General features: G+C 35.9%; 2 protein-coding genes across 3 annotated transcripts in view; one reads left to right on the top strand and one right to left on the bottom strand.

Moving 5' to 3' along the window:
• LOC107739033 (phospholipid phosphatase-related protein type 5-like) overlaps positions 1 to 7,774 on the bottom strand; it is a 48,351-nt gene extending 40,577 nt beyond the window's left edge. For both annotated transcript variants that reach the window (XM_016551001.1, XM_016551002.1), the window contains exon 1: positions 7,707 to 7,774. In XM_016551001.1, coding sequence (XP_016406487.1) covers positions 7,707 to 7,766 — 60 coding nt within the window. In that variant the 5' untranslated portion in view covers positions 7,767 to 7,774. The remainder of the gene's footprint in view (positions 1 to 7,706) is intronic.
• A 1,478-nt stretch (positions 7,775 to 9,252) lies between these two features.
• LOC107739009 (phospholipid phosphatase-related protein type 4-like) overlaps positions 9,253 to 10,000 on the top strand; it is a 16,151-nt gene continuing 15,403 nt past the window's right edge. Inside the window, exon 1 of the mRNA XM_016550969.1 lies at positions 9,253 to 9,524. Coding sequence (XP_016406455.1) covers positions 9,447 to 9,524 — 78 coding nt within the window. The 5' untranslated portion in view covers positions 9,253 to 9,446. The remainder of the gene's footprint in view (positions 9,525 to 10,000) is intronic.

Below are 10,000 nucleotides of genomic sequence, written 5' to 3'. Positions count from 1 at the left end.
CAAACACCAGTCTCCCTTCTCTGCAGAATGCGATATATCCGCTCAACCAATCACAGCGCACCGTTCCACGCACTCTAGACAGTAATGGCGGCGCTTTGAATACACCCGGCATCCTAGTTTTCCTCATCTACTTTGTACTTTGTGATCAACAAACAAACTTGGCTGCATGATAAATCGCATATGATTGTCATGCGCATCTCGTCAGTAAAGCCGGTTCTGTGATTAATAGTAAATCTCCATCATGTGCTTTCAGATGGATACACAGAGCCGTAGATCACTGACAAGCTGTGCAATATCGATGACTGATTGAATGTATTTTTAGTCCAGTGCCTGTATATAAAATTAGTACTGACCAAGTTCAGAGGCTGTCATATGTGGATTTTGTTGTGTATTTTCAACAGTTTCAATATGAAAAATAACTTTTATATTGATTCAATGGATTTATTGCATTTTAAAAAATAAATAAATAAATTAAATAATAAAATTTTATAATAAATCTTTGAAAATCAAAATCTGGATTTGAAATTGTAATGTTATTATAACCTAACGATGCTATGTGAAAGTTTGAAACAGAAAATAGTGGTTTTCATCTTGCCACTTTCTTGGTAAAGAAAACACATTTTTACTCAAATTAATCGAAATGGATTTATAGCGTTTTGGAACCAAACTCGTCGCATTACATCAGTGTGAATGTGTGATACAGTCTTCTATACAGCTTGTTAAAAATCTGTCCGTTAGCCTGTCATCTTTTGTAGACTGTGGCTTGTCTGATGAAATAAGTCCTCAATTCATAACTAAGTGAAGAATTTGAGAAGGTCTGGTCTCTTCTGAGCCTGCAGAAGGAAGCTCAGTATCAAAGCCAACTACTATAGTATATGAATGTTTTAGGCAAGTATAAAGAATAAGAACTCTCTCTCTCCTTCTAATAGTTTGGCGCTGCTTGCTTAGCGGCTGTTCCATAACTTATTCATACAGCTCATGATTCTTTTAAATGACTCCGTGACTTTAAGACAGATGCTTCACAGAGCACTTTAATCATCCACTTTTTCCATATAAAGGCGTGGGTGTAATGAAGCATTAAACTCAATATTAATGCAGATCATTCAGGAAATAAGGCAGAGAGGAGGCAGGGCATTTCTACTGTTCACAACCCTCTCTCTCTCTCTCTCTCTCTCTCTCTCTCTGCCAGCAGTCTTCCTCTAAGCATTAACTTGCTTTTATGAATGTCACAGAGAATAACACCACCACCAGAAAAAGTCTCATTACCTGAAAGAGAGAACTTCCTTAGAGAATTTTGCCTCTTGTTTTAGGTTGTATGGGGCCACCCTTTTGCATATGTTACAAAGATATTTTATAGAGAGGAAATTTAATGTAGCCTTTGATTTAATAGGACATTTGTTATGTTAACAGGTTCTTTTACATCTGTTTTTGTGGTAAAGGCATAGTCCACCTAAAAATGAAAAATCTTGTCATCATTTACTCACCCTCATGTTATTTCAAACCTTTATGACTTTCTTTCTTCTGTGGAACACAAAAGAAGATATTTTGAAGAATGATGGTAATCAAACAGGGTCTCATTGACTTCCATTATATTTTTTGTCCATTCTATGGAAGTTAAAACCATTTGATTCCATTTGAAGAAATGCAACATGACGGTGAGAAAATTATGTTCTGGGAAAACCAGTGGCACATAAGCCTGTGTATATCTTCTATCTAGCCTTTAATTAATTAGATCATTTCAAGAATCTCAAATTTGCGTCACAATTACATAAGAGATAAAGTAGAGCAAGCATCTCATTACAGCAAATCAAACCCAAACACTTGATCAGGCCACAGTGGATTCTTATGAGTTTATTTCAAAATAATGACAGGGTGACCGTTCAGCAAGGGTGTAGCGTGTAAACAGACATTTAATTATTTGAACAAAATGATTGCTAGAGACAACTTAGTATTACTGGATATTGGTAGGGACATGTTATAGCGTCCCTACTAAATTCTATGCCCTTGAAAATGAAAACAAGAGATGTCCAACTTTGGAAACAACAGTTCTCTCCTTAAATATGAAGAAGTCAAACAACAGATTAATGAGTTGATCCAAATTTTATAAAAAGCTTATGGACATAATTATAATATAGCCTAAGTCAGATATTGAGTTGCTGTTTTTGTTTGATGTTTTGTAGGCCTACTGTTTCATAAAAAAAAGAAAGAAATCAGAAAAAAAAAGATTAATGATACATGCTCCAAAGTCCCGATCTGAATCAAAAGATTCATGAACCAACTTTGAAGTTCTGATCTGAATCAAAAGATTCACAAACCCGCTCCGAAGTCCCGATTTGAATCAAATGATTTGCGAACCCGCACCGAATTCTCGATCGGAATCAAATGATTCGCGAACCCGCTATGAAGTTCCAATCTAAATCAAATGATTTGTGAACCCGCTCCGAAGTCTAATCAAAAGATTCCCGTATCCACTCCGAAGTACTGATCTAAATCAAATGATTCGTGAACCCACAACGAAGTCCCGATCTGAATCACAAGAATCCACTCCTGATCTAAATTAAATGACTCACGAACCAGCTCCACACTCCTGATCTGAACCAAAAGATTTGTGAACCCGCTTCGAAGTCCTGATCTGAAACAAATGATTCACGAACCCACCCCGAAGTCCGGATCTCAACCAAATGATTTGTGATCTGTGCTCCGAATTCCGATCCAAATCAAATGATTTGCGAACCCGCTCCGAAGTTCCGATCTAAATCAAATGATTCATGAACAGGCTCCGAAATTAAGACCAAAATCAAATGATTCGCGAACCTGCTCCGAAGTCCAGATTTGAATCAGAAGATTCACAAACTCACTCCAAAGTTCCGATTTAAATCAAATGACTGGATATATGCGCTCCGAAGTTCCGATCGGAATCTAAAAATTCACATACTGAATTCTGAATTCTGAATTCCGATCTAATTAATTATTTAATAAAATAACCACAATATTAACAGCAAATCTGAAATACGAGCGCGCGGTTGATCTGTCCGTCAGATGCGTGTTAAAGTTGTATGTGTTACTATAACAAACACCGCTTCTTTTCTTTCAGAATCATCATTGGCTTTTCGAAAGAAAAATAGTTTGCTTTAAAGTTTTTACTTACAAATGAAGATAAGGTAAAGGTGCAAATAATATCGGGGAAGAAAATATATATTAACAAATTTAAGACTTGACTCGAGCAAGAGAGCTGATTTTCCCCCCCAGAATATCTGCACGATTGCAAATGTGATATTTATTTTTCAATAAACAGTAATTTGATATTGTGTAACATTTTAGACACAATATTGTCAGTTTTTGTGCAAGTTCGCCAACGAAAGCAGAGCTGTTGTGCATCTCAAGTGGTGTTTCATTAGTGAATGAATCCACGGTTTTGAACGAATCGATTAAGCTAATGATTCAGTGAGCCATTCATAAATACAGTCACTCTCTGCGTCCAAGTGTTCATACTATCCATCCTAAATAGTATGTGAGATTAGAATAAGTGTGTCCCAAAGCATAGTATGTTGAAAAGAGTATGCCAAAAGTCCCCGGATGGTCTACTATTTCAGGTCGATTTTTGAAGTGTGGATCCGTGCACACTCTAATGGCTAATATTACCCACAAACCATTGCACTTTGACGAATGAGTCAGTTGAGAACTACAAACATGAATAAAAAGCGTTACAAAACTACAAACATGGTGGATGTGCGCGAACAACGGTTCCACACTCAAAAGTGTGTACTTTTTCTTCACCAAAAAAAGTACATACTTTAAGGGCATAGTATAAGTAGGCACATTGGGATGCAGCAACTGGCTTTGCTTCTGAATGAATCAGCCGTTTGAACGAATCGGTTGAATGAATGACTGAATGGCTCACTCATTAAACAGCGATTTGCCGCCACGTACTGGCTCTTTTAGTTTTATATTTAGAGTAGTAATTATAATATATAATACAGTTTATATTTTTTTTTTTGTATGTTGAATCAAAATATTTCTTTCTTAAGCTACTTTTTTTTTGCAATGTCTATTCAGTGCTTTTCTACTTTAACACAATAGGTCTAATGACTTTCAATTATCTTTAATAATGACTTTAATTAATCGGCACATGATGTGCTAATTAATTAATCTAATTCTTTGAGATTAATTTGATTAATTAACCAGCACATTGTGTAATTAATTAGATTTAAAAAAAATTTAAACATAGAAAAATGCACAATAACCCCCCCCACTGGTAGGGACATGTCCCTAGCATCCCTACTAAATTCTACGCCCTTTGCTATACAGTACATTATGCTGTTTTAAACTTGAATAATGGTGTCAAAATGATAACTATAAATGTATGTTTGCACTAAACCCATAATGTACAAATACTGTTGTCCAGCAGTTTGGAAATCCACAGTAATGTTTTAAGTGCCAGCAGTGTATCATTAGTGTATTGAGGCTCACTGGATCAAGAAGAAATTATAGTCTGTCCACGGTACAGGCATCATTGGATGGTGAAAGAACTCTTCAGTCGACTTCTCTTGCCTTTAAAAGGAACCTGAGAAATGAAATATGGAGCCATGCTTTTGCCTCAATAGTGCCACACTATACTGCAGAAAGGAAGTGCCACCTAGTGGCCACTAGAATAAGAACAACCTTGCCACTCACTACACAACAAGAACTAAACAAGGACTAAAATATAAAGCACAAATCCATGCAAATTATTGGGCGCATTATGGAAGCCTTATTGCATGCAGAAAATGAATAAATATTATAAATGAAACAATAATATAATATAATATATAAGAGTAGCTGCAATTTAATTAAATTTATGAGTTTCAAATTTCTTCCCCAACACCAGACTGAACAACCCTTCAAATTCATGTAGAATCTGTTCCTGCATCACAAAAACACAATTATGTAGAAAATCTCAATTCTGCTTGAAACAAGTGCCACCCAGAACAGAAATGCTATCAAGTACTCTTCCTTCTTAGGACTGATATTTCAAACCGGAGCCCTCTGTGAACTCATCACCGGACAGATCTCAACAAGGCATTTCGGAGCACTTGCAAATATTTGCAGACAGCCACGTCGCTGATTGACGTGGCACAGCAAACAGCCGTTTCATTCCTGCGGCCCTGTGCCAGCCTCAGCCCTTCAGATTAATGAGGACGGGCCCACAGGGAGCGATGACCAAGCATTTCATTACAGGCTAACAACAAAAGCTAATTCAGCACAGTCTCTCATAACTGTGATCCCTTCGGACAGCAGTAAACACTGCCGCATCGTGGAGGGAATTAAGATTTTTTTGCAGCGCTCCACGCATGATATTAAGATCTCAAGAGGCCTCTGACAAGCTTGGTGAGCGAAAAATGTCTTTGCAGACTTCTACCTACCAAAAAGTAATAAAAAATTTATCAGGGTCTGTTAAGATGAACTAATATAGATTTGACTATAAGAATTAATCTGCAAACAAGCAGTTAAAACCACAGATTCTCATGTTTTCATTGCTAATGGAAGAGCAGACAGATACACATATACATACATACATACATAAAATACACGTATAAAATTATATAATGTCATATATAAATACATTACTGTACAAAAGTTTGGGGTTCAGAAATGCTGTAAAAACAGTAATAATCTGAAATATTATTACAATTTAAAAAACTTTTTTCTATTGCAAAATATTTTAAAATGTCATTTATTCCTGTGATGCAAAGCTGAAATATTTGTTATTATTATTGCTGCTTAGTATTTTTGTCAAACCTGTGATGCATTTTTTCAGGATTAATTGATGAATAGAAATGTCAAAAAAACAGTTTATTTGAAAGAAAAAAACCTTTTGTAGCATTATAAGTATCTTTCTTTACTGTCAATTGTGTATAATTTATAATGTTGTGTATTAAACATAATATCAAACTAAAATAATTAATTTCTTTAACTTTTAAATCGTAGTGTATATTGTTTTTAATGTCAATTTACCTTTCTTTTGTTTCAATCTGAATCCCATAGTTTCTTGTTCCTTTTCACAGATTTCTCTCTGTCTTTTGCCAGTTTAAATTGTGTAACTTGCAAAGTTTTCTTGTATATAAAGCGCAAAAGACATTTAGACACAAAGTGCAAACCTGTCTATCATGGGAAATCTGCTGTTGGTTTGTGTTGGTGTGTCTTTTTCTGCATTATGTGTAAAGTGAGGGTTGATTGACTGCTGTGAGTCAGGCTAGAGTGCCTTTGACAGGCTGAATAGGTTTCTTTCTTTTTAATTTATTTTATTTTTACATAGATGGACCCTCACTCTGTATATGATTACACCTGAGCTGCTTCAGCAGGCTGTCTCAAACCATCTCCACATTTCCCCAATGCTTTTTATGATATGGAGAAAAAAGTTTTATAAAATTGAGCAGGACACATTCTTATACAAGCTGTCAGGTGCAGTGGGATATCATAAATAATCCAATGCATTCAGTAACTATACACTACAATGCATCTGTTTCCCTGAATAGCAGTCTTTACAGATATATACATGTCACTTACATAAAAGCATTAGACATTGCCACTTAAATGCAATACATCTTTCTAATTTACTCTTAGAAGAGCTTCTGTGTTGGCCCAATATGCAGTATTTTTGCAATACATCAGCGAATTACTGTGCTAAGAAGAGTTTCTGTGTATTTAGGACTGAGGGATGAGTAGTACTGCATCTCTGAGTGTTAAAGCATTGATGTAGACCTCTGTGGAGGCACTAGGATCTCAGAGAACGTTACTCTGGCCCACACACATCACTACTGCAGTGGAAAGTTAAACACCTCCTATATAACACCCCCCTCTGCAGCTGAGCACTACTGTGTAGGCGACTCTCTTCCTCAGCTCAATTCAGAGACTTACTGATGTACGTCTGTAATTTACTGTCAGACAAAATGTGTGAAAAGTGTATCATTAGCCTGTCAATCACTTTTGTGCTTTATCTACTGAAAAAAGGTTATATTAGTACCTAAAAGGAATAGTTAACCCAAAACTGAACATGTACTAGGCCATCTAAGATGCAGATGAGTGTGTTTCTTCATCAGAATAAATTTGGAGAAATGTAACATTACATCACTTGCTCACCAATGGATCCTCTGCAGTGAATGGGATTTATTTCTTACAAACATGCAGATTTTCACTTCACCAGACGTTAATTGATGGACTGGAGTCGTGTGGATTATTGGGATGTTTTTATCAGCTATTTGGACTCTCTTTCTGACGTCACCCATTTACTGCAGAGGTGATGCTGCTAAGACAAGCTTAACTATTAATATTGCTCAAACATTTTAAATTATGACAAATAACTAATCTGTTGTGCCATTGACATAAAAGATACTTGCTAAAGTGCTATTGCCTTGCTAATTTATTTTTTCATTTTTCATCAAGGTCCTCCATTTCAGTTAATTAAGTGTCCTTGAGCTGGAAAAAGTGCTATACTTTAAATAAGGCTTTTAAAAAATCCCACATGCATAGAAAAAAAGTACCCAGGTTTTTTTCTTTTTTGGGGGGGGGGGGAGAAATTAATACTTTTATTCAGCAAGGAGGCATTTAATTATTATATATAAGCCAGCTGTCTTGTTTACACCGTGTACAGGCTTCAAGGTCATGGAAAAAGCAACTTTGTCATTATTATGCAGGTCTGTGTATATGACATTTATTTGGTTTCTTACCTCCACGGTGAGATCTTTGTAGAACTCCTTGCGACTTTTTAGATCAGTCATTTTTTCCATTAACTTTGATGCCTGAAAGAGAGATAAGTGAGTTCAGTGGGGAAAATATAAGCAGCAGAAACCACTGGGTGGCACTAGTGATCATCTTTTGATGGTTGCACCTGCAGTGTTCAGACTGGGTAGGCGCATTCTTAAAGTTTCAGAGATGTTTTCTCAAAGTAAGATTCATTTTTATGACATCTTTAAATGAAAAGTTTGAGAAAAAACATGAGCATTCACAAACTTAAATTAGACTTCATGCTTTCTAAAAGTTTATAAAAGCATGTTTTATTTTGCAAGTTGTATCTGCCAAGGTCACTATTTCAAGAGAGTAATGTTTAAATAAAAAGCATCCCTGAGCTTGTGGAAAATGCTTTATTAAAATAAATAAATAAGAGAACCGATGAAGTGACATATGCAGACAGAATTTACTGGCATTACATGCTTTCAAATGACACTGCAAAAGCATGTTTCAAGGGTTAAAAGATTTCTGAATTAAATATTTTGTCTTTATATATTTAATTTATTAAATATGCAAAGCAATAGTTCACCCAGAAAATGAAAATTTGCTGAAAATGTACTCACCATCAGGCCATCCAAAATGTACATGAGTTTGTTTTTTCATCGGATCAGATTTGGAGAAATTCAGCATTACATCACTCGTCGTCAGTACACTGCAGTGAATGGGTGCCGTCAGAATGAGAGTCCAAACAGCCGATAAAAACACCACAATAGTCCACAAGTAATCCACACAACTCCAGTTAACATCTTGTGAAGTGAAAAGTTGCATGTTTATAATAAACAGATCCATCAGTATTAATTAATTAAATCCGTAAGATTTTAACTTCAAACCATTGCTTCTAGCTAAAATAAGTGAGTCCTCTATGCATAACACTACTTTGTCCAGTGGAAAAAGGCATCTCGTCTGAATCAGGAGAGAAGTATGTACAAATCAAGTAACATTTACAAATTTCTAAACAATGTTGGTGGACTTTGATGTGAGAGGACAACAGAGAATGAACATTTTCACTAGCTGGAGGAAGTGTTATTATGGATTATGGACTAGTATTTATCCCAGAATCAATGGTTTAAAGTTAAAATGCCTCAATGATGGAGTTATTTCTTACAAACATGCAGCTTTTCGCTTTACAAAACATCAACTTGTGGACTGGAGTCATGTGTATTACTTGTGGATTATTGTGATGTTTTTATCAGCTGTTTGGACTCTCATTCTGACGGAACCCATTCACTGCAGAGGATCCACTGGTGAGCAAGTGATGCTAAATTTCTCAAACTCTGTTCTGATGAAGAAACAAATACTGTATTTGGACAAATAAGCCAAACATAAAAATGTCTGAATGTCTTTTTATTATATATCAAAATATAAGCCATTCTACAATGCGCAGCTTGTGCGCATGCGCGTCAGGACGCAAGACCCTCATCTGAAAAATCTGATGTCATCTCGCCGGCAATATTTTCCTCTCTGTCTGTAAATTCAATTGAAATCATATTCCACTGCAACATAAACAGTGCGTGTACATGGTGAAAGGTGTAGATTGTGTGTGTCGTTTGATTCTGTGTGCATCATGCATCTCAATGGAGCAAGCAGCAGCTGATCTAGACGGCTTGATTTGCTGGATGAAGGTGGACGCTTAGTAGGACACAACAGGTTATTGGCGTTTATTCACGGAGAGAAATACGATGTCTGCGAGAGAAAGACTGAAAGGGAAGATGATAAAAGAGAGCGTGACACTGCTGCCATGCTTTTATTTCGTAGAGGTAAGAAAGAGACCGTCTGTTTACATTTGCACGTTTGATTTGACAGGTGACAACTTGCGAGATCAGAATGAGATGACAATCCCATTTTAATGCTCAGGATATGTATTTAAATGTTACGGTCATAGCTGAATCAATAAATGGAACATTTACATATTTGACTATTTATCTATGGTGATAAAGTGAATTGAGGGATTGTATTGCTCATAAGATGCTCTTTCAAAGCTCATGAGACTTGATGGAGTTCTCCTTGATTGAAGTATCTTGATCTCAGATGTTCTCCTAAATTCCTTGGGAGAAATGAAACAGAAAAAAAGACGGCTGCTGAAAGAATGTTTGAGTTCATATTGTAATCATAAGAAAAATTCTCCCTTTTTTCTCCATTGAATTTCATTGCTATCTATAGGATAAACAATTGAGTTAAAAAAAGCTTTGTTTGCCACAAAATAATATTTTTTTGCCATTTATGTATGTGTGTG

Source organism: Sinocyclocheilus rhinocerous, unplaced genomic scaffold (assembly GCF_001515625.1).
Source record: "Sinocyclocheilus rhinocerous isolate Xijiao unplaced genomic scaffold, SAMN03320098_v1.1 scaffold1697, whole genome shotgun sequence".
NCBI lineage: Eukaryota > Metazoa > Chordata > Actinopteri > Cypriniformes > Cyprinidae > Sinocyclocheilus > Sinocyclocheilus rhinocerous.
Note: the sequence above shows the minus strand (reverse complement) of the source record. Positions and strands in the feature narration are given on the sequence as shown.